The sequence below is a fragment of the Zophobas morio genome, unplaced genomic scaffold (assembly GCF_036711695.1).
Source record: "Zophobas morio isolate AGI-343-1 ecotype UQ-CSIRO unplaced genomic scaffold, CSIRO_AGI_Zmor_V1 ptg000002l, whole genome shotgun sequence".
NCBI classification, from domain to species: Eukaryota; Metazoa; Arthropoda; class Insecta; order Coleoptera; family Tenebrionidae; genus Zophobas; species Zophobas morio.
In genome coordinates this window covers 15,644,807-15,671,049 of record NW_026972107.1, presented here as the reverse complement: position 1 = coordinate 15,671,049, position 26,243 = coordinate 15,644,807, and the positions used below count along the sequence as shown (strand labels likewise).

The 26,243-nt window shown below is 36.0% G+C and overlaps 1 protein-coding gene across 3 annotated transcripts in view; it reads left to right on the top strand.

Moving 5' to 3' along the window:
* The window catches only part of LOC135128818 (protein sprouty-like), a 62,087-nt gene extending 36,114 nt beyond the window's left edge, over window positions 1–25,973 (top strand). The window contains exons 1-3 of one of the 3 annotated variants that reach the window (XM_064055908.1): window positions 19,138–19,379; window positions 20,797–20,862; window positions 23,123–25,973. In XM_064055908.1, coding sequence (XP_063911978.1) covers window positions 23,184–23,945 — 762 coding nt within the window. In that variant the 5' untranslated portion in view covers window positions 19,138–19,379; window positions 20,797–20,862; window positions 23,123–23,183 and the 3' untranslated portion in view covers window positions 23,946–25,973. Of the gene's footprint in view, window positions 1–19,137; window positions 19,380–20,796; window positions 20,863–23,122 lie in introns of those variants that run through there. The other 2 variants (XM_064055905.1, XM_064055900.1) reach the window with 2 other exon arrangements.
* The last annotated feature ends 270 nt before the right edge of the window (window positions 25,974–26,243 follow it).

Below are 26,243 nucleotides of genomic sequence, written 5' to 3'. Positions count from 1 at the left end.
GTAAATACATATCTCGAAAGCTCAAAAAACGATAAAAAAATCGAACGGATCTCGGTGAGTTGATAATTCAAAAAACAAAGTGTTAATGTTCCGAACTCAGATTTTCGAAAAAATCGGTTTGTAAATGTTTTTTTTTTATACCTGATATCTCTAAAAATCGTAAAAAAATTCATTAAAAAATAGTGATTTTGGGAAGGTCCAAAATTTTTTTCAAAATTATGTAATCTCGACGAACTATTCGAAAAAATCAAGTCTTAATGGTCGCCGACCATGGTTTTTGAAAAATTCAGTTTGAAAAGTAATTTCTTTTAGCTCCATTTAATTTCTCGAAAGACCGAAAAGCGACAAAAAAATTCAGACGTATCTATTGAAAAATTGAAGATTTTGAAAAGTTGCATAAAAACTCTCAAAAAATCCTGTGATACAGATCTCGACGAACTGATTTTTAAAACCAAAGGCTCAATGGTCTTGGACCAAGATTTTCGAAAAATTTTATTTGCAAGTAGCATGTTTTAAATATCTGGAAATCTGGAAAAAGGGAAAAAAAATTCATACGGATATTGAAAAATTGGGATTTTTGAAAACTTGCAAACGGATACTCAAAAAATGCTAGGATATTGATTTCGAAGAATTGATTAAAAAAAAAAAATGTTAATAGTCCCCGAATATGATTTTCGAAAAATTCGGTTTGAAAATTTTAAATATCTCGAAAGCCCCAAAAAGAAAAATTAGATTTTTGAACATTTGCTTAAAATTATTAAAACATTCTGGAATATCGATCTCGACAAGCTGGTTCGAAAAACAAAAGTGTTAATGTCGGACTCAGATTTTCGAAAAATTTGGTTTGTAAATGATTTTTTTTTAATATATTTCGATATCTCGAAAAACAATCAAAAATTTTGTTGAAAATTTGTAATTTTGGGAATGTTGCTTAAAAATTCTCAAAAAATTCTGATTGTGAAAACAAAGTATTGATGACTGCGAATATGATTTTCAAAATTCGATTTAATTTTTTTTTTTAATTCGGAGTATTGAAAAATTTGATTTTTAAAAATTTTCTTAAAGTTCTTCAAAAATTCTGGAATGTAGATCTCAGTGAGCTGATTCGAAAAACATAAAGTATTATTGTTCCGGACTCAGATTTTCGAAAAATTCATTGAAAAATTGTAATTTTGGGAAGGTTGTCTAAAAATTCTCAAAAAATTTTGGAATAGAGATCTCGACGAACTGATTCGAAAAAAACAAGTGTTCATGGTCACCGATCATGGTTTTTGAAAAATTCAGTTTGAAACTTAAATTTTTTTAAGCTTCATTAAATTTCTCGAAAGATAGAAAAGCCATAAAAAAATTCGGATGTACGTATCTATGAATTGAAAAATTGAGATTTTTGAAAAGTTGCATAAAAATTCTAGAAAAATTCTGGGATATAGATCTTGACGAACTGACTCTAAAGGCAAAGGTCAGTAGTCCCGGACCAAGATTTCTGATTTCCAAAATTTGATTTGAAGGTAGGTATTTTAAATACATCTCGATAAACAGTCAAAAAATTCATTCTGATGATATTGCAAAATTCACATTTTTGAGAAGTTGCTTAAAAATTTTCAAAAAACTCTGTTTAAAAGTGAATTTGTTTAAATATCTCGAACTCTCGAAAAACTATTTTACCATTCCTTGCCGATTTCAACATAGCGCTAGTTTTAATTTTTGTTTTTCGATAGACTTAACTGAAGTGGTGGAAGTTTTCTCCAGTCTAAATCTATTTCACAACGTTCTTTCGACATTGTTATGACTGGCCACCTTTAACTAACTGCCAACAAAGTTGACAATGAAACTAAAAAGAAAAAATAAACAAGAAAAATATACTAGACAATTTTATTACTAAATAAATTTAAAAAATATCCATCAAAAGGTGGAAAAATTTTAACAGCGTTAATTTATTCTCTTTTAGACGCCTCAAATTATTAAAAATTGGATTAAACGCCACGTCATAGGTTGGATCAAAATAATAAGCACAACCACAGCACAAATTTCTCCCTTATATGAGAATTTATATCTTGAGAGAGTCACTTTCAAGCATCACGTACTTGCTCCATTATTTTCCTCTCATATACAAAATTCAGACCAGTTAATGGTGGCGCACGTTCCTTCAACAAGAATTCATCTTGCGACCGACTTTATTTTTGCATGTCCTTACAAATACCTCCAGCTTTTAGCAAATGCACCGAAACCGTAAAAGCTTCTTTAAAACGCCACCGAATTCAACTTTCTCGGAATGCCCTTTTCAAAGAACGTAACAAAAGGCTTTAACAGATTTGAGTGCTTTTCCTGTCGAGCGACGCATTGTAATATGTTAAGTGGATCTGTACAGAAAGCAACGTTCATAATTTTTTAAAATAACAAACACATTTCCGGTGCATTTTATGAAATGTGCTTAGTGGACAATCGGTCGTGAAAGTGAAGTCTGATCCAAAACTCAATAGACATCAACGTTCCCATGACATGACTGAGACAGTAAGTCGATATTTCCGCAATTTTGTGGGAAAATTCTGATTGAACGGTAATCGTGCACTCCAGTTTTCTAGAAAAGTTATTCCGAGAAATTAGATAATATTACCAAATCCGGTTGTTTATTTAGCACTTTATGTTCTCCAGTTTAGAAGCTTTTTTATTTTAGCACTTGTGTTTAGATGTTCCATTTAAGCACGCAAGAATAGCAACAAAGTACAAAAATGTGATGAGTTTTGTTAACCAGATGGCGAATGATTGAAGATCGAAACTGTTCAATCAAGGAATCAAGACTGCGTTATTTCAATATTTTCAGGCCTGTAGTGAATAAAATCTTCTTCGACCATCAAATAGTCAATAGTACTTTTATTATTATTTGCATTTCAAAGAAAGTATTTTTCGTTGCGAATGCAGCAGTTAATTAAGATGGTAACAAGACACAATTAATTTTGTTAAATTATGCAACACATAATACAATTTCATATTTAAAATTCTCTCCTCAATATTTATATTTCATGTATTCTTATCTTAAATGTGTTTCAAAATGATTGGCATGAAGTACCATTTCACATGATGACAACTTATATGTATTATAATAATGGAATTTATAAATTATTACCAATAAACTTCATTTCTGAAGACCAAATTATTTGTTGCTAAATTAATCTTAAGAAAATTAAAAAACACAACTTTAACCCAATTATCTATAAGCTCTGCACCGAAAACTGGAGAAAAAGTGGAAATCTGTTTACGGTTTGTGTAATTTGCAGTGACGGTCGAGTTTTTAAATATCTTAAATCATCACGTTTATCCAAAACGAAAAAACATATTTACGACGTACTTCAAAGAAAACATCTGTTGAAGCAAGAAATCCTTTGGCAGTGTTGGTACCTGATTGTCTCTTATCGAAACACCACATTCAGTTAACGAAGCGTGACCATCTTGAGGTGTTCACTATAATCATAAACTCGGACTAAAGGTTAAAAACAATAAAAAGTAAACAATAAACATTACTGTTGTTTTATTCCTCGAAGAAATAAAGCTTCCATTCGCCATTACATTTGCCAGACACGATCCAACTTAAAAATGTTTTAATTGCGATTTCATTTCGGATTTAAGTTTAAAAACTGGCGTGGAATGAATGGTGACGCTTAAATCCGCTTTTTTGAAATGGTAGGCACCACTTATAAATTGGCACTGGTTATGTCACCATGACAGATTTATGATTAGTGTACTATTTTTAAGAAGCGGATTCATCCATGACTAACTTCAGAATACAATAATTTATAGTATCCCGTGTTGGTCTCTTATTAAATTTTCAGCGTTTTAATTAATTTTATCCAAGAGGATATATGGTCGATTTTTATCTGAGAAATGCAACATTAACTCGTATACATGCAAGTGTTCTTTTGTATAACCAATGGTACTACTGTATCTCACAATAAAATAAAAAACTTTCACGTGTATCATTCATTAACTGATTATTATTATAACGGTTGTGTGCATTTTATTTAATAAGTTGCATAGTGGAAAAAACTAGAATGTCAAGGATGAAGTTTCGTTTTGTGGGCCATATCGATTTCCCGCGCAACTTAACCGAGTCTGTAGTCGTTTCTCCGAAGAAATTGGCAACAATGCGCAGTGGGAGTACATAATGAAATTGGGTTTCCTAGAATCGGCTGGGTCACACCCTTATAGTGCAGAAGGTAATTATTATTAGGAAAAATTGTTACATGTGGGGATTATTATTACGTCATTACTTCACGTGTAGCGATTAATTATTACCAGTGGGTTTTTCCAGTGGCGTGCCGATGGATTTTACCATGGGATTCTAATAAAGCAGTCGTCATTAATGTAACTCCAATTAACATAAACATGAAATATTTATTGGGTTTTTGTGTGTAAATATGGAATAATACAAGAAGCTCGTTTCACATTACATCATTCAAATATTTACAAAAATTTATTTTAATTTTGTACTACGAAAGTACTGGCATTGAGACAAAGGCGTCCACTAGTGTGTTTTCCGGGTTCTTTCCCCATATTTTTTCTAATGGTCGTGGTTAAAGATTTCTATTTAATAATTGAATATTAACTAGTACGGGTCTTTCCAACAATATTACTTACAGGTGCATATTTATGCACTTTTTATATTCATTGACAAACCCGGAATCAGGAAAAGTAAGTACATAAATTTTAAAATGCAGGAGCAAAACAAAACTTTAAATTTGTACAACCAATCATTCAACATTTAAAATTGTAGTGAGAATTCAAATGTTTGAACTGAGTAAGTTTATAAATTTAAATTGAAATGATTCTTTTTAATCTACAGAAGAATTTTCAAAAAAATACAAAAACTGTTATTAAATGTATTAATTTCCACAATTTCTTACGTTACTTCGAACTTATCCAAAAATCTTGTGACTAACAAATTGTGCAAAACAAAAAGTGCGTTTACACTTAAACTTAATTTCTTCGTGATTGTACAGCGTTTTGTGTGCCCCAGTTTCTCAGAATCGCGTGAGTAAATTTCGTCAAATTAAGTAATATGATTTAAGCTTGACCCTAAGCTACTGAACTAATTTTTCACAGAAATAAACATTTGTCACACTAAAAGTTGTGGCAAACACCGACAGTGGGAAATATCATAATGACCTTAAAACGAACCCAGTTACTTCACTTTTTGCAGGTTCGAAAATTTTAAAATTTCACGAAGGACAGTTCAGTCTGTAATGAAAGCAAGAAAGAAGACAAAATTAAAAGAAACAACGACAGAAAAATTGAAACTCACATGTCAGAAATACATCAATACCACAGAGAAAATACATGTGGTGGCATTGCGGAATTAAAATTAGGTTAAGTTTTGCTTTTAAGCTCCTAGGAAAGTTTGACTTATAATAAATCTTTCACCAAAATCTCAGGTCTTTGGATGAAACGCCAAAATTTCCTACTTTTTGAACACTTCAACTACGTGAACGTAAGCTAAGGAATCAAGTCCATCAGACGCATAGTCACTTTTATGTTTTCTCGTTCATTTTCCCTAGAGTACTCCCGTTTCCGTCTGTCTGTCTATGTATTATGAATATCATGTGGATGGTAAAACATTAACTAAAATTGGGTTAATCATCCCCACCAACAATTTGAGGATGTCATTTCATCGAAAGAATTGTATTTTAAAATGATTTAAATGTTACACAGTAATATATTCCTATACTTGTGGTGTATGAATCCGTTTTGAATGTTTTCTTTAAACGGCCAAATTTTACCAAAAAAATTATCACTAATTTAGGAAATAACCGGCCGTGGCCACGGGGTTGAGGCGTCAGCATGCGGACCGACGGTCGCACGTTCGATGCCTTTTTCTCTCGCGCGTGTGTTACCTATGTTTATAACGTAAGACATTTTTTATCGATCAAACTAAGAACGAGTCATCTCATTCTCTCGAAAAGGTGAGAATACGCATGTCATTATTTAATAATAATAATAATAATCATCATCATCATTATCAGAACATTCCGTTTAATTAATTATTTCAGTCCTCTGTGTTGATTCGACAAACTTCTACGTGACATTCTTCCAATGTATTAACAAACACTCGGAGTTAAAGCTTGTTATTATTGCTGAGAGTCCATTTTCCCCCATTGGTTATCTGCTTTTTTACTTTATATTATAGAGGTTATCACAAAATAAGGGTCGCAAAAGTTAATTTTATACTTCAGAAGCAAGAAAAATAAACTTCGACCAATTTTTACTTTCCGAGGGTTACCTAAGGAAGTATAGTAATCGAGTCTATCGGCCGAATTGCCACTTTCATATTTTCTCGACATGCCATGACCTCTAAAATACGAAAAAACTGGTTTCATATTTTCGTCTGGCTGTCTGGTGTCTGTTTCCATTTTTACTAGATAACAATCATAATAATAATAATCTCTGAAACGACTGGACCGATTGATGTCATATTTTGTATGTATATCATTGCATTAAAAGTTTTTAAATTTCTATATACGGTGACTCAAAAAAGTTAATGAATGAGTCAATTTATTTTATTGATTAAATCGGGAACCGCTCACTCCGTTTTCTCGAACATTTGGGAACATAATACCGTTATCATTAGTATTATACTGCACCTATCCAAAGTGAACTTTGCAAAAATATTGATGACGTCATCACAAAATTTTGTTAAGGGAAAACTCATTTGGAACGTACGCCCAACAGGCTTTCTTACATTTACTTTAACATTCCATACACATTTTTATTTTAACATATAAGAATTATAATGAAAAAATTAAATTCGTAAAATCAAATCTCATAACTTTTTGAAAAATCTGGATTTATATTTACCTTCGACCAATTTTTGAGATGTTTTTCCATTTCTTTCATTTTCAAAGTTTCGGTTTCATAATTTTTCGTTTTTGCAACTTTGAGATCCGGTTTGTGGAAAGCGAATTAAAAGTTAATCGCGATTAATTTTATTTGAGGTCCGTTGCTATGCAACGTTCATGTTAAATCAGTCGAGAATTCAATATTTAATTCGCTTTCCGTAAGTCGACACTAATTTTTTTAATTTCACGCTTGCAAATTTTTCAGTTTATCGTTTCTTGAAGTTTTCGTTTTGAAATTTTTGAATTCTTGATTTTATTAACAATTTTTCGTTTCATTTCCTCTATTTTTTCGTTCATTTCATTCTTAAAAATTTTTAATTTTTCAATTCCTCGATTTTCCAGTTTACAAATTTTTCAATTTTGCAATATTTCGTTTTTTCTATTTTGTAGTTATTCGATTTGTAATGCCCGTTTGTACCGTACTTTTAATCACTTGATTAACGTTATGCTTTCTTTAATTTGACAGATTTATTTCTTTTCATAACAGGAAACTTAAAACATGTTGAAAATGGTAATTTTTTTTTAATATAAATAGAGTTTTCTTTCAACAACAGGATAATTAACGTGTTTTCAGTTTCTTGTTGGCACAAAAGACTTCGTATATTAACAAAAAATGGACAAAATATAAGCCCCGCCCGCCCACCCCTTCTCAATTGTGATGAATTTTCTATTCATCGTGAGCTGAAGGGTGGACCTTGGTTGAAAAATTCTCATTTCTCTACAAGAAATTACCGTATGAAATATGTTTTTAAAAAGGTAGAATTTTCTAGGGAAATTTTGATATTACAATTAAACTCCGCCCCTCGGTCTGGTTTTGAGTGAAATACTCATCACAACTGAAATCGGGACAGGTGGGTGGGGCTTAATCATTGTTTTTCTTTTGTGTATATAGTTTTCTTTCAACAATTTTTTGATACAAAGAACAAGAGATATAATACAAAACATATTGTCAAGATATTATTCAATAATTTTGCATTGTACTTCTAACGTAAGCCACGTAAAATAATTTGTATTTTCTCATTTTTCTCGAAAAACTGAAAAATGTTACAATTAAAAATTCAAAAAATTGAAAAATTGCAAATGGAAAAATTGACGAAACAAAAAATTGAAAAATTATAAAAATAAGGAAAAGAAAGAACTGAAACAAAAAATTGCAAATCAAACAATTAAAAATTGAAAACTCGAAAAACTCAATTCGAAAAACTTAATTATTTAATTTAAATATTAATGCAAAATTCCAATCAAAAAAGCTGTGGGACCGTTATTTACGGCACTGGATTTTACTTTATAGAGGTTATTAGAAAACAAAAATTGCAAAAATAAAATATAATTTTTCGAAAAAGTGCGATTTATTTGGCTGCACTTCAGAGGCGAGGGAAGTTCTGTTGAAATAAGCTTCGACCAATTTTTTTTATTTGGTCCTGTTTTTGATGCAGTTGAAACAGACAGTTTAAAACTCTCATTCATAAGATCTATTCCTTGTATTACCAACATAAATCAGCAACTTCAAAATGTGAATATTTCAGTTTTAGAACTCGGATTCCAACTGTTTCACTGGAAATTTATTTTTACCATCTTTGCGGATCGAAGTTATTTTTTCTGAATTTATAATTTTCATTAAACACACGTTTAATTGTTGAAATGATGTTAATTAAGTGTTGACGTTGAAAGTGTTTTTCGTTGAATTAGTTACCACTGAAATTTAGTTTCAATTAACGTAAATATAACGTTTACTACTGTTTGCTGCGGTTTAGAGTGCGACATTTTGACGTCAGACAGCAACGTTTTTTAACTGCTTTTTTCCAAAATAGGAATTTTTTAATTGTTACCTCGTGAACTTCAATGAAATAGTACCTGAAAAATTCATTTATATGTTTATTGAAGTCTGAAACATTGAAGTAATTAAAAATTATTTTTGCATATTGTCTTTTACATTTTTTTTTTTGCATATTTTGACCAATACTTACGATTCGAGTGTGCAAAAGAAATGAATTTTAAAAAAGCTCTGTCATTTGTTTTCTGTTGGTCAGTGCAGTTGGTGTTCGGTTCGTCCGAAAATCTGAATCACACTACAAAATGATTCATACTTTTCGTTCCGCCTTTAATATGTTTTAAGAAACTGTTGTCTTGATGTTTATGGTTTTTGAGACGTAAAGGCGAATTCTTCTTTTTGTCTAGTATCAAAGCAATTAAGAATTATACAGTGTAAAAACTGGCGCTGCAAATTTCAGGGTTCCACATTCCACGTGATCACGTTGAATGTAGTGTAGAAAAACAAACTCTTCATTTTGGTCAAAATTTATGTAAACTCTGCATAAAATTAATAGAAGCGGTCTAACCTATATTTTAATGAAAATTCGTATGTGGAACCATTCGGAATTTTCTAGATCGATGTGCGTCACTCTAAATCGATTAGTTTTTCAAACGTTTGTAAACCCAGATGTATTCTGAATGGTCGTAATGTCCAAGGCCATAGACGGTAACCTGTAGTCGTTCATCCGGCCCACCCCTAAGCCCGCCACTGTTCTTTTTACGTCCGGTGCTGTATTCAAGAGTCGTCTAATGTTTTCAGGTTGACTGTACATACGGCCTCTGGAAGGTCGGCAGAACGGTGTGGGTCGCGGGAGGGGACACTCAATTGTAAAAGTCACTGACCACGTTCATATGAGAACCGTGATGCCGGCTACAACATTCGTAACGTGTACGTTTCAAAAATACACCCATCATGAATACAAAGGAAGAAAAGACGTTCCAGTCTGTGAAAACCCATAAAATCCAACGAATTCCGCAAAAACAGGTTTGGAATTCGGGATCCGAGCCGTAGAAACGTGGCCAACGACGAACGCGTTTTCGACCAGCTGCTGGCACACACAGTAGCCGTCAGCGGAAATGAAAGACGAACTTGTCCACTTGGAGTCTGGTCCGCGCCCCTTGGACCACTCACTGCGTCTGTATAGGGTTTCTCAACCCATTCAGATGGGCAGATGTTAATTTCGTCGACCACTTGAGCTGACCTTAAAAATAACTTATGGGTTGGCTCCGGCCGTTCGGTTGGTTGGGATTCCATTAAATCGAGACGACGGATAAGCAATTGCGACCCATGTGATGGTATCGTTGAAATTTCTCGAAATTGCTTTCTACGCTACCAATTTCTACGAATTTGTTGGGTCGTTATCAAGGTTATTTGGTTGTTTACGACGCGACAAAAACGCGAACCGTTCGCAGAAGGAAAGTGGAATGCGTGCATTATTTCGCGTATCCGTATTGATGGTTTTATTTGTGCTGACTTTTTATTATCACTTGGCACGATTTGGCGATCTGAGGCGGATAATCGCACGAGGACTTCGGAGGTACGTGCGGGCAATTCCATGAATTGGCGAAGAGTTATCACGCGATAAGTTTGTGCTGAAATAAAGGAATCACATTCAAACACAAACATCACACAAATATAAATTAATTTCAGCAAATTTGACAAAAAGTAGCATTTCACAAAAAAATCGTACTTTAAAAGCAATGTGTGGATTATATTATATATGTAAAGTAAGCAAAAAATGTACCAACCTATTATTCCAAGATTTTTTTTTTTTTTTCAAAATGTAAACAATTGTTTTTAAGTGATTTTTGTTTTAAAACGACTCCTCTTTTTCTTACAAAGCTACCAGGGTATCCCGTAAAGAATTTTTTTAGTATACATACAATGAAATTTTTCGGATTTTGGAATCAGCTGCCAAATAGTGAACGTTGACTTTCTCTTTCCGAAAGTGCTTGTTGGCAGCCCCCAATAAACCGCTCGGGATTATAAGGGTTTCCCAACCCAAAATTCGTTCATGCACATCTGATCCATTGAAAACCTTGTTCCTCGGAGGAGTTCGGGGCCGTAAATTATCATTACCATAATTCTAAGATGTCATAAAACATAACACTACTTGGTTGTCTCAGGTATAGCACAGGTAAATTTTTCAGCCCTTTTGCAAAATAATATTTCTACCTGCTGTCAAAATTAAATGTGGAGTTATGTTTTGGGTTGAGAGACCAAAATTAATTTATGAACGCTGTTTATGATTAGAAATAGTGAAATGCAGAAAAATTGAGTTTTGTTAGGTCTAGATAGCATCTAATAATTAAATTTAATTTTGTCTATTCATTAATTTAATAAGAGTATTTGTTTATATTCAGCCATGAATTAGTTTTATTTTATTAAAATACTGTTGTATGTAGAAAACTAAAATAAACAAACGTGGTTATAGGAGTTCCATTCAAATATAAACGTCGACATTTAATATAACCGCATTCATAAAATACAATCATGCAGGTTTCTCATTCTCGTCTGTATCTTCACTCCAAACGTATGTATTTATTCACGGTTATTTGGTTATAAACAATAGTCATCAATCAATCAATTAAATAACTACCCCTTTTTACTTCGCGAACATAAATTAAGTCCACTTGGCGATTGGACATTTTTATATTTTCTCTACGTTTCATGAGTACAAAAACATAGGTCTCCCGTTTCCGTCGGTTTGTCTGTCAATTTTTATTCAACACATAATCTCCTAAACTACTTTACCAATTGTTGTCAAATTTTACATTAGAAATTGTTATTTAAATTTTATCAAAATGAGGTACTTCTACACATATGGTTTATGAATCCGTGTTGTGTTGTTACCCTAGACACACAGATTTAAACAATAATTAAAATTGTATAACAACAACTTTGAAATTGTAGAACCGTATGCTCTGAAATCTTACAAATATTTTTCGTTTATGCTCCCCTAACGAATGATGACGTCATTTTAAAATCATGCCGAATAAATATTTTTTAAATTTTATAGAATTGCATACTCCTGTAATTGCAATTTAAGAATCCATGTTGAGTTTTCATAGACGTCCAGATTTTTTGGGAAAAAAATCAAAATTCTATTTTACAATTGAAAATCGAGTGTTCTGATATCTTGCAAACGTTTTAAGGTTATAGGAAGCATGATAAATCGTTAATCAAAATTTATTCGTTTATGGCCTCTCCAAAAAATGATGACGTCATGTTACAATTCTGTTGTTCGTCTGTCTGCCTGTCTGCCGTCCCGATTTTTATTAGCCAGATAATCTCTGAAAGTACTGGGCCGATTGTTGTCAAATTTCGTATTTATATTAGGAATATCATGTATTTTGTCTAATAATCTCCACCAATAATGTGATAACGTCATTTCAAAATTATATATTAACCAAAATATATTTGCTTATCTCCTCCAAAAAATTGATGACGTCAGATGAAAATTTTGCCGAATAAATCCTGTCTAAAATGTACAAAATATGATATATTCAGGCATGAATTAGTATTATTTTATTATAATACTGTTAACTGTATTTACAAATCTAAAATAAACAAACGTGGTTATGGAAAGTTCAAGCTCCATTCAAATATAAAGGTTGACATTTAATATAACCGTCTTCACAAAATACAATCATGCATGTTTCTCCTATTTACTCCAAGCGTGTGTATTTAAATGGTCTCTTTTACATTTATTTGATTATAAACAATAGTCATTAATATTTTCTTAACTACCACTTTTTTTTTTGTTAAGCGTAATCGAGTCCATTTGATGACTAGCTACTGTTATGCTTTCTCATTTCATGGTCTCTAAGAGTACGAAATCATAGGTCTCCCGTTTCCGTCTGTCTGTGTGTCATCTGTGTCTATTTTAATTAGACAGATAATCTCCCAAACTACTAGATCGAATGTTGTCAAATTTTCTAATAAGATCACATCAGCTCCAAAATTTACTTTGGGAAATATTTAAATTTTAGAAAATGAGATATTCCTGCACATGTGGTTTATGAATCCGTGATGACTTTTTACCCTAGACATCCAGATCTAAAAAAAAAAATCAAAATTTTGGAACAATTAACAACATTTACCGAATGCTCGCAAACGTTTTAAAGTTCTGTAATTGTGATTTTAAAATCCGTGTTGAGTTTTTATTCTAGACGTCCAGATTTTTGGGAAAAAGTTCAAAATTGTATTTTACAATTTTAACATTGAAATCGCAAAATCGAATGCTCAGAAGTCTTGCAGACTTTTTAAAGCTACAGGAAGCATGATAAATCGTTAATCAAAATTTATTTGCCTTATTTATGTCCTCCCCAAAAAATGATGACGTCATGTTACAATTCTGCTGGATATATATATTTTTTTTAATTTTACAAAATAAAATAGCATGCTTCTGCATGTCTGATCTATGAAGCTGGTGAATTTTTACCCTTGGCATCCAGATTTTTTGCTAAAAAGGAATCAAAATTCTAAAACAATATGTATTTACCGAATGCTTGGAAATCTTGCAAATATGTAGTTTAATAAGATTAATGAAAGCATGTAAATCGTTAATCAAAATTTTTCCGTCATCTTATTAGAATTTTGGCGAATAGATGATCTCTCAGTTTATGAGTGTTGCAACAGTCGAAGTTAATCATGTACTGGGAAATTTAGAATATCTACTTCTTTTCTATTGTTTATCTGCTAAAAATTTATTTGATATTGTCCACGCTTCTGGGGACCTATTAGAATTTGCGTTCCTGCCACTGGTTTGTACTTTATAGAAGTTACCATAAAAAAGAAAATCGCAAAATCAAATTTTATCATTTTTTAAAGAAACGGGATTTGCAGGACTAGTAAGGGCGAAGGAAGTTCTGTTGAAATAACCTTTTTTGTGATTTCGATTTTTTTTTTTTTGTTTGAAAATAAAAATAAAATATCATAATGCGAGAACAGTTTTAATTTGCTTTTGAAAAAAAAAAAAACCAATATAAATATATATTTATCAAAATTCCGTGCAAATTGATTTTACCGTAACACAAGTTTGATAGATCACAGGTTAAAAGTATGTAATTCCATTTTACCAATCCTCGAAACTTAGTTGCCACATTACTTACAGGCTATCCACATATTTTGTGATTTTACAACTTTAACTTTTCCCCTCCTTTGCGAAAAATGGACAAATTAAACTGATACCCTAAAAAAAAATAAGAGTCAAAGTCATAAAACCATTAAATTTGTGGATGGCATATACCTCTTGTTTTGGAACAAGAAATGATACAATTTGTATTGCCCTCTGATTATTATCCACCAGTACGTATTCGCATTTGTTGCTTTTATATGGTTGCCAAAAAATGGTTACTTAGCTCCGTTTTTTCTGTCAAGTACAAATAACATAGTTTTTAAGAAAAAAGTAAGAACTAAAAATTTTAAGACGTTAATTGTAATTGAAAGTTTGCAAATTGGTCCAAATTATGTCTTGTTATCTGAAATCTCCACGGGGCAACAATTTTCGAGAATTAGTGGAATGGTTCGGCATCTGGTAACCGAAGAGCAACGCATCGATAGAGAATAAATAAAACTGGCTTCTTGTACGAGTAAACAGAATCAAAATTTTAGACTTTGTTTATTATACAAACGCCGAATGAATATAATTCTATAACATGTTATCGCCACGCTATCTCGATTTCGAAATGTCGCTTCCGTTCTGTCGTAACCAACATGTTCTGTAACTCATTCACCACGAGCACATTTTCAAATGGCAAAAAATTTCTCAATGGGAATTTTTTGCGAAATAAATCTTGTTTTTTGATCGTTTAAAAAATGCCAGCGGAGTTATTTTGTGGCGTTTTCTCCGCGACAGACAATTAGATTAAAGCGTAATTCCGGCGTAAAAAATGCTCGTAGTGTGTCTGCAACGATGAATAGAATCCCGGTGCCATATTTAGCGACACAACAAATCTTTATCTATTTATATCGTAACCTAAAATTAAGAAAGTTTTGCTCCAAATAGTAAACATCGACCCCTGCGGTTTCCGCACGGAAAGAACTGCCACTATCTGCTCTTAAAATAATAGGACATTTGTCCTTTTTGACCCCGATTCAGAGGAGCGATGCGTTGTCGGATTGCTAATTATTATTATCATCATCGGCGATTACTTCCGATTTCGCCCGATGCGTTTTCATTCATGATTTTCTGGCGATGTGGTGTTGCCGTATTTCTACTAGTAATAATTCAAGCGAGACTATTTCGTTGTCAAAAATTGTGTTTACCATCCATGCTTCCTGTTGACGAGTTTATTCAAGCGTACTCAAGACCTTTCGAGAAAAAAGGTAGAGCCTCTTCTCGAAGCGTTCAAGCGAAAGGTAAGATGCTCGAGTAACCCGCCTAAAAAATTGTTTGTCATCGGTTTTGTGTATAATTCGTGTTGTTCAAACCACTTACTACACCATCCGAATCTTGCACCAGTTGTAATTACGAAACAGGTGTCGAACCGTTCCCACTACTCGACCGAGTAATCTCATTTAAAATTTATTACAGGATATTGACACTCGAACTTATCAGATATTTTTAATATACTTGTTAATGAAGAATCTAGCGCCCCCCATTCATTCATTATCATCACTATATTTATTTTGGTATTACCATTTTTATCGTAAAGTCGGTGTCTTCCTCTCTCCAATTACTGTGTTCCGAATACTCCAAACCGAAGAACAAGAGTGACTCACTCCAATAGGCTCTTCCACTATTCGTTTAAACCCAATTAGTAAGTCGTTTCGAAATGTTACGTAAGTGATTATTAAATTGACCGAGCAACGAATGGGTACTCACTATTCGCAACGTGGCCGTTTCGGCGAATCGCCACAATCAAACCGGAAACGGAAATTCAGCCATTATTTTCGTCAGCGAAACTAATCCGGAAGTAATAAAGGTATAAACGCTCCCGACGAATCTTTAATCCCTGCTGCACTATTCACCAAAAACAGCTGGCGCATTTAAAACCGGGAAATTTTACAGGCTAAGCCATAAATCACTCCTTGGAGGTGTATATATCTCCAAGATTGTAAACAAATTCCCCGTTTTCGAGATTATAAATCTAGACTTTCCAATTAGCGCGCTACAGATAAGAGGTGTGATTTTCGCTTTTCGGAGATTTACGTCGCCGGGTTTGGGAATTTGAACACCGACAGCCACCCTATTAAAAAAATAACGCTGCCCAACAACTCAGTTTCCGGATTCTGAGCAAGAGACCTGGAGAACGATCACCAGTTAGCTGTCATTTTGGTATAAATTTGAATTTGAGAACAGCGTAGCTGTTGAAAGACACTGGTGCATGTTGAAGTTTTCAATGCTCGGGGAACAATAATAACGTGTCTGAGTTAGTATAAATATATATAGCGATCGATTTGTCATTGTGAACACCAGGTAAAAATACCGATTTGGGTTTCGAATAAAAGTGTTAACAGTAGACAAAAAACTATACCTAAGCCTAGTGTTTATGTAGTTCCAAAACTTAGTTTTTCTTATCTGGTGCCACACAAGAACTTTTATCAGACATTTAGAACCCTAACACATTAACAAAATAATAATGCAAAAAAATTCCTGAAATTGTGTGTTCTTGGAAGGATTCGGTTTATTTTACAAAACTCTTGCTAAACTTTGCAATTAATCGCATAGCCCGAAAAAGTTGCTGTATAAAAAGTCTAGGTAAAATATTTATCTCAGCTTTTAAATTTTATTTAAAGAAATTGTCGGTATGTTTGTAAACCTATGCCTAAGTTACCACTTGTAAGACATGAATGTGAAAGGATTAAAGAATCTGCTTTGAAGAATAACTCAAAGTTTGCCTTGACGTCCCGGATGCGCTTGATTATTGGGGGCACTTTCGTTGAATCGATCAACGTTGCCGACCGACAAAGTACTAAGAAATTCACAGAATATTCATGCAATGGAAGAAATAATGTCGAAGAATGCCTATTCATTCCTCGACATTATGCGGATTATGTATTGCTTTAGTTTGCCGCCAGTATGTTTCTTAAACGCCGGCATGGATATGGAGTGTAAGAAACCTTGAATTTATACTCGTATTTTTGCCGTTCTTAATAGGTGGATCATTTTATTTAAAAACAATAAATCTACATTCAAAATATATCGCAATTTTTAATACCTATTTCGTATTTAACAAAACAGGATGATAGATATCATCTTAAGCTGACTGATGTGACAAAACAATAATTATGATTAGCTCTCTTTTGACAGGGATAATTAACTACAGTGTACCTCATTTCGATGATAAGACTAAGCACTGGATTTTTTGTGATTTGAAAAAGTGAACAGTGCCGTCCAAAAATAATTGCTTATAGAAGTGACAATTTTTCAGCAACTAATCGCAGTACCGACATTGTTTTAGATTTAAAGTTATAAGTTCAGGTGTTGGTCAGTTGTGCGCCACGGTTACTGTTTTATACATATTCATATTTGATAATAAATAAATACGTGTGTAATTGTCTGAAAGTTAAATTATTTAATGTGACTGGTATTAACCCTTAAAATTATATTCAAATTTTTCTGATCGTGGCGCGCAGCTGACCCATGTCCACAAGTTCCAAAACTGTGTAATTAATGGGGAACGAAATCTCTGAATTATCCATTTGTCTTATTGCTGTCGTTATTATCTTCAAGCAAGATTTTATATGCCTTTGGTGCATTACTTGATAACCGCTTTGCCTGGAATACAAATGATTACAGTAAATATCGTAAGTATACATGCAGTGGTCTTGTGGGACATAAATTACAATTTATTTAGAAGTTCAAATGATCAGAATATCTTGTGTAGTAAATTGCGTGTTATGAATTACCTATAATTTACAAGCAATGCACGAAAACCCAGACACCATGAGAAAAATACCAATTGCTGTGCTAGATGATAAATTATGCATAGAGTTATACTTCAATTGAGCTACTTTGTAATTTTATTAATTTAATAAAAAATATCCGACGTAGTTTTTCTTACCTTTGAAAAATGTAATACAGTTTTAGTAGTATTCTTACAGCTATGGTTATCATTTAGTAGTTGTGACGATTTTGACTATACGAGAATATTTAGTGTAAATATTTTAGAGTTGTTTACTTCATGAAATTTAACCTTTAATATTTGGTGCGCAAAACGAGTTTGGATTGTACAACTTTATCCCTGTTATTTCCTTTCAGTCGTGATATAAGTCCGTAAAAACAAATACCGTAATAATAAAGTACTCATTCACTCCTATCAAAATATATCAGATCAATTATCTACTTAAACTTTGACGTTTTTCTTGAGTAAATAAGTATATGGAACTCGTTCACATCGCGACGTTCGTTAAATGTCAACGTGAACATCTCTCAAAACGTTCTATTTATAAGTATAATGTTTATCCTGTTTATTCTGACGAAAAAACAATGGTGCGTCTGTTTCAACCAGTTTGATAATGAATTTCAAAAAATAGAAAATAATGTAACCCAAACACATTTTTCACGTATCATAAACTGCAGCGAATCTCACGTAATAATCACACTTTCCAATTTTTTTAGCAACTTCTTTAACTTTTCACGAAACCTGAATAGAGCAAATTTGCTTATTTGGTTAATAAACTATTTTACGAACTATTATTATTCTTATTAAGATTAATATTATGTTGTTAATGCATAATGGCTCAATAAAAACTATATTTAAAGTTAAATGGCGAACTTATGAGTGCTGTACATAAGGTGTTCAAGGACATTATATAAAAACTCATAGCTTTATTTATTTAAATTCAATTATTGTTTTGCATAAATACAGCGAGACATGTTCGAGAACGAAGAACGTGTCTTAATAAAGTTCGTTGCTATAGTCGTTAATACATTTATCAAAAATACCACTTATCTTATTAAATTGCACATGTTTTAGTTGATTTTTACAGTGGTTATGGTCTTTTATTATATTAAATTTTTAAAGTAGTCGGTTCGTTAGTTTCGGAGACACTCATTCAAATAAAATTGTCTACAGATGCTGGACAGACAAACGGAAACGGAAAAACGCATTTTCGTGTTGCAGTGCCATGAACCGCTGAACGCGAGCTTGTCCATTCGTCAAAATGACCCAATTCCAATACTTCCATTTGTGTTTCTCCGAAACCAATAAAATATTTTCTTTCTCTAATTAACGCCACCTCCTCGTTTTGCCGCAACGGAAGCGAGACCCACAGCCTTGCGAAAATTTCCGCCCGGTCACGCAATGCGTTCGCGTTTCCACCGAAAAGCCCCATTTCTCGTCACCCAACCCATCGGGATGAATGGGGAAAGCGGCATGGAGCGAAAGCGCATTGCGCTCGCGAATTGTTCGCTCGTTTCCTTGAATGTACGCTGTTTCATTCATGATGGCTGCCTCCCATTCATAAAAAGCCGGGGATCGGTTCTTGGGTCGTCCGCTCGGTGCGCCACTGTCGCCCCTGCTGTCTCACCGACCCGCGCTGCCTCAGTGTACTTCGCTATGCTGTGGAGAGTGGTCGTCGTGCATCCGTTCCGTGCGAGCCGCGTCCGTTTCGTCCCATCGTAGCCCCATCGACCCATCGACCACCATGCCGTGCAGCGGTGTCCCAGCGGCGCCCCTTTCGACTCCAGCTCGTCCCTTTTTCCGCCCATCGCCAGTGCACGTCTCGAAGTGAGTTTCCGGCCCATATGGGCGTCCTTGTTGGGTGTTTGTGTGCCGCGACCTCGTCCACCTGCGTGCGTATGACATTGAGGTGTGTGGGTGTGCTTGCTGTGTCCATTCACCGAGCCGCGGACTCCCAAACCGACTTTCTCGTTACGTGGGCCGGGTACAGTCCGCGCCAAAACGCACGCCACTGCCTCCATCCGACGAAGCCGACCCGGAAACGCCGTCGCCATACGCCATATCCACCACGCTCGACGCCGAAACGCACCCGCAACCGCAATCGCCGCTCTGGGATTACTCGCCCCGACGCAAATCCGCCTCCCCGGGACCGATTTTTCATTCCCGATAACATTGCTCTTCTTCAGTGTAGGTGACGTAACTGCCATTAGAAGGCATAACACAGTCGCCATCCACCCCGACTCCCCACAATTTTCACCTGGTTGTCGACCATAATAGGTTTCTTCCTATTTCTTTACTAATTTCGCGATTTCGTGCGCGTTGCGCACGGTGCTTTCTCTCTCCGGGTGGCGGTTTGCGGTGGCGAGCGCGGCTGCCGCGCCCCGGGGGCGCTGGGGGCGGCACGCGACGGAAGCGGCACCAGGTGCGGCGGTTCCAGGCTAGGCCTTCGGCGCACCCACTCGCGGCGTGGGTCGCGCTGCCCACTTTCGTAAACCACGTCCAACTCGTACATTGTACATGCATATTTATGAGGCGATGTGTGCATGTGGTGGCGGCGGTTCGCGTGTGGGGCGCCCACCCTCGGCCCTTGCAGCTGGGGCCTGGAGAGGTTTCGGCGGCGTTGCCGCGGATGTGGTGTAGTTGCGCCCACGGAGACGCGAACGACCGGGTAGAAACGTTCGAGTGGCCATTTGGTGGCGCGAGAGTTGCTTGTAAATTTTGCAAGATTTCAGTGGCTGCGGTCGCGGTTGTTACTCAATTGCCGAGATGTTGCGTTATTAAATGGGAGATCAAAAAGGCAATTTCTAATACCGTTCGATCGTGAGGTTGCTTTGGTTTAGAGCATGCCGCGTTACGTCGGATTTCTGCCTAGCGAGACGTAAATCGGTTCTGTTGATTTTGGCGTTTTTTAAATCAAAACAAACAAATTCGTTCTAATAATCTATTAAAAGTAAACGGAGTATATAGAAAATACGTTAAAAAAAGCTGGAATTTGTATAGTCGGGCCAAAGGGGGATTAGTTTATCGAGTGCCGTGTTCTTTGAATCGAATTATTGCTGTGTGCATAAAAAAAGAAAATTCGTGTTCATGTTTGGAGAAGTTTATTTTATAGAGTTGTTCGTATGTTTTGCTCGTGGAAAGTTTGTTGTTTCGATAAAACATAAATTCGCCACAAGAGTTTCTTAAATTTAAAGTTCGAAAATATTTTGTGTTTACAGTTGTTAATTTTTTTGTTTCCTTGTAGCCAGAAATACCACGTCGAAAGAAACGTTTTGAGTGAACAGAAGTTCCACAGTTAAATGTCAATCTTGTGAGTGATAAGCTTATGAAAATAATGTAACACCCTTTTTTTAAGAACTTGTATTTAAAATTTTTAAAATAATATACTCCTCCACTTGTAGTTCGACTCAAAATAATAATTCATGAATGATTCAGTTTATTTTATTGATCAAAACAAACTGCAAAACCGAATGCTTTGAAATGTTGCAGACGTTTTAAAGTTATTGTAACCATGGTAAATTTGTAATCAAAATATGTTTATCCCCTTGAAAAAAATTGATGACCTCATCTCAAAACTTTGCCGAATAAATCCTATAGAAAATAGATAAAATATAGTGACTTGTGATTTAATATTTATGAGATTGATACTTTTTAGAAAATATGAGTCAATTCACTTTATTGACTGTTTTTATTAGTGTTCCACTGCACTTATGCAAATTGATATACGTGTCCTTGCAAAATTTTGATGACGTCATCACAAAATTTTGTAAAGGAAAAGCTCATTCGAAACATTCGTGTAGCACGCTTCTTTACGTTTATTTTAGCATTACATACATATCTTTATTTTAACTTACAGTTCTCTTAACAAAACAAATAAAATTCGCAAAATCAAATTTTTCGAAAAAGCCCTATGTGTCATTGTATTTCAGGGGCGAGACACGTTCTTTGATGTGTTAATTTTTTTTTTCCATAGTTCTGAAATGCGGCAACCAGCCCGGGGTTGTTTGTTTTAGAATGTTCCACTGTTTTAGACAAATCATTTTAATGTAATAGAGGTACCAGTTTTTTGTAGTTTTGTATATTTTTCTATTCCGAATTTAGTTCCAAAAAATTGCGTCTTTTTGTTTTCTTTTCTACAAAATTCTCAGTACCATTTTTAGTTTGTGTAGCTACTACCCAATTCAAAGAGTGGCTCATAAATTAAAGATAAAGGAGATAACAAAATGCAACAAAACGCTAACTTCTTATTTTCACAAGAATGACGTGAAATTTTTATTCTGTGTCATGGATGGTATCGGGAAAAATAGGTAAAACATTAGTCACATCAAGTTTTTCACTGAATTGAATATTTTTTCAAAATTCTAAGTTAATTTTTGTTGTGTTTATTTCAGAACGACGGGTTTTCTCTTGTATAATTTCAATGATGACAAAGGGATTCTCTATGTTTATCGCGAACAGTACCCCTGTTTTTTAGAAAAAAACTTGGCGAGAATATAATTAAAATCTTTTTTTAGGTGACCATTAGAAATTTAGTCATTTTACACCTCCAATCACGTCCATAAAGTGTAACTTTTTTGTACTCAGATGTCGAAAACTTCCTTCCAAGGCCCCATGATTTTTATCTTTTTTTTTTTTTTACGAAAAAATATTGTTCTAAGCCCAAAATCCCTTACATAACCAATTGTGTTTCAGTATGGTCGCTAAAAAAACGTTGTGTGTACCTCGGCCAAAGAGAACTCTTTCGGCTTCATTTGATTTATAGGCCTCGGCTACGCTTCGGTCTCAAACTTCACATCGCCCGAAAAATTCTTCTTTATGGGCTTGATACACAAATAACTATAATGACATATTATGTCCCATTTTACGATACATGTCTAATTTTATTTAGGACTAGAATAGAACCCCAATTTTCTAATTTCAAATTTTTCCTATTTTGGAGTTACTTGGCCCCAAACACAAAATAAATTTGAAGGATTAGATAGCACAAACACGCGTCTTGTGAAAATGTTTATGATAAACGACAACTTTTCGATCTTTTCGCAAATAAAATAATGTATAGTCGGGGAAATTTAAAATGACAAACCTAATTATTAAATCCGCCATAGGATTATCACAGAAATATTTACTTTTGTCAAATAATGTTTATTATGAGATGAAGATCAGTCAAGGGAAAGGGGATTGAAATAACAACCACGTAGAAAATAGTGACACGTTTTGACAGTACACAGTTTCTATTTTTTTGGTTTTATGATAACTTTAAAAGTTGGATCTGTCACTTTAAATTTCCCTGACTGTACCAATGTTTAGTTCAATTTTGCTATTTCAGAAAGGACAGTTTTCTAAATTATCAATTTAAACCAGAATTTCTGCTAATGGTTACAACGGAAACGATGCTCGTCAGCACAAAATCACTTCTTGTTTTGTTATTTTATTTAACAGCAAACAATTTCTAGAGTGTTACAAAAATTGAGATTTATTTTAATGATACGGTTTTGGTGTGTTGAAACGTTGTTAGCTTGGTGTATATAAGATGTAAGAGTTGAGTGTCTGATGGATTGCGTTTGTTGCAGGTGCTAGCGACGATGAGGGACCTAGGAGGAGCCTGGCACGGCCGCTAGATCCCCTGGCCATATGGCTCACTATGGTGGCCCAACTTCCCCGCCGCGCGTGCATCGCCCGCGGGCGCCCATCATGAGCGCCCCTGCGCCGCTGACCGCTCCTCTAGCACCGCTGCGGCCTCAACCGCCGGTAACGCTCGCCGCCCCACGTCCAGAAAATGAACGGGCAACGAACGAGTACGTGGAAACCCCGTTTCGAGCGGCCAAGCCGCCCACCCCGCCTCCGCCGCCCCAGCCGCCCCGGAGCCAGCGGCCCGCCCGGCTCGCCCTCCCCGCGCCGACGCCCCCCGTCACCAAGCAGCCGGCGACGGCTTCCTTCAGCAAGGAGCCGGCGGCGGCCGAGTGCGTCGCCCGCCCCTCCATCGTGTGCCCCGAGTGCAGCCGGTGCCGGTGCGAGTCCTGCCAGCAGCCGCGGCCGCTACCCCAACGCTGGGTCTGCAACGACGGCTGCCTCCTCTCCGCCGACAGCGTCGTGGACTACGCCTCCTGCCTGTGCTGCGTCAAGGCCATGTTCTACCACTGCTCCGAGGCGGACGGCGGCGAGTCCTGCGCCGACTACCCCTGCGGCTGCGGCCCCGACCGCCGCAAGGCGCGCTGGGGCTGCCTCGGCGCGCTCTCCTTCGTCCTGCCCTGCCTCTGGCTCTACTGGCCCCTGCGGGGCTGCAAGCACGTCGTCGAGCTGTGCTACGCGAGGCACTCGAGGACGGGCTGCCGCTGCCGGCCCCCGCTCGCCACCCCCGAGAAAAGACTGCTGGACTCGAGCCCGGACTTTTAGTTGTTGTGGCAACAGTGTCGTACGGACGGAAGACGGGTGCCACCCCGTCACGACTGCCATGTGTACCTAATTGCATAACCGATACTTTACATTAATTTATTTCTCTTTTTTGTAAATATACAAGTGTAACTGAACATGATATTCCGTGCTTGTTTGCCGAGTGGCCCCCGGACGTGGACCTAGGACGTCGTCGACTTGAAGAGGTGCTGTGCTATGCTGTGTTATTTTGTGTACGCTGATTCGAAGGGGGAGGGGGCACCGGAACTACCGCGGCTCTCCAGTATTATCTAGTCCTGCGCTCTGAGAATTACCGCTTCCGAGTCGTGTGCGATTCCCTTTTTCTCGTATACGTATATATATTTGACCCAACTCGGATACCCACCAACACCACCTACCCACCTACCTACCTACTTACTATACCCGCACCAAATCCATCTATCTATCTACTCGACTAACAGAATATGATGAAGTAACATTCCACTACTTCACTAGATGGACCGTACTGTATCCCTCCGACTGTCAAAAACATTAGGTTATGTCAACGTCGTTGACATGTTTTCCACTAAACCGGTTTCACACCCGAACGAGTCATTTTCGCACTGCCAAAATACAATGATCGAGCGGTGTTGGTGTAGATCCGATTCAGGTCTCGTACATATATATCCGTCAGCCCTTTACTTAGTCAGGTCCGCGAAGCTAAACCGCCCGCCTTCTGTGAAGTCACCGGTAGCGGTATTCCCGGATCCCGGAGTCGCCACACCACTCGGAAGCGTCATAGTCGTGTGAGTGTGCCTGTATGTTTGCTGATGTACGCATCAACACAACACACCTGCAAAACCTGTGCTTAAACCACCCACGAAATTCGCATATTTTTTATTATTCTCATCATTATTATTATTGCGATGACGCCTCATACTTTCTACAACAGTATTACATTCTCTCACTTTTTTCTTTTATTCAAATATGTTGAAATCTTGACCGCTTTCGAAGAAAGAACGCGGTTTAATCACAGGTCCGTGGGCGATATTGAAACATAACAAAAGATTTACAAGTAGTCTGTACTACCCATGTAACAACTTACAAGAAAAACTGTACTGTTTATCGCATTCGAGTTAAATGTTGGTGCGGTAAGGTGTCGCACTGAGAGAGGGGAGTTTGCGACTGGGAAAATTTCTAAAAATCCAGACATTCGACTTCTTACACATATTTAAAATTATTTTGTATTATGCGTTTGTCTGGGTCTGTGATAAGAAAAATGAGATAAACTCGCCTCGTCAATGCGGTCTTTATTCGCGCAATCGTTTCGTAATGGTAAACATACATCATAGGAGTTATCGTTCTTTGCTTTGTAAAACCCACCATTACCCATTCTAACTTCACACAGTGTCGTGTAAACCACCTTCAAAATTTGTCGAGTACAGTTCCTATTGTTACAGACATACATAACTCTACATTTTATCTAATTAAAACAGGTGTAATTTTTTCTATTCGTATATAAAAGAATTTAATGTGCAAACAGATTGCGCTGGGTGTGTATCGTACGTAAAGTAAACTACAATTTTACAAAAACCAATCACTTGTTTTTGTACTGTGCTTTTCTGGTTGTTGCATAAAATGCACCGGAGGACTCATCGCAAAAGCAACGACGTGATTTGTTTTCGTAAAACAAGTTATGTCATGGGGGAGATACTCTCATTATTTTTGAGTGCCAAAAGGCGCAAACTGTATAGTTACTGTACATATTACAAATTAGTAATTTTGTAAAGGTATATAATTAGATCGCTGGATGAGCGTAACGCTAAAAAGTGCCACCGCATGCATGTTCCGTTTGACTAAAGTCCATCCTCCACGACACTACGAAATTTTCCCTGAATTGCAAAACCGTCAGTCAGAGTCAATACGGAGTTTATTCCACCGGATGTCGCGTACGGTTGCACCTTTTTAACCACCATCCGCCGATCTGATGATATAAGTAATGCAAAGTCGTTGTTATTCTCTAATGTTAATAACAACAGATCATCGAAGTTACGACTGCATTTTTATTTCCGCCATCCTCGAACCCCGCAGAAACGCGCCGAACGCGAGAAGCAGAGAAACGCTAGTCACGTGATCCACCGGAAACGCCAGTTATACACAGGCAGGATGACTTCCATCTGGTTACATCCTCATTCAAAGTCCAAAGGAATTTTCAACCGACAAAAAACATAGGTCGACCACACCGCCTTCCGTTTCTCGCTTGATTAGATACACTTCAGAATTTTTGAGCAAAAAATCACGTTTGCAGGTAGGTATGGAGCG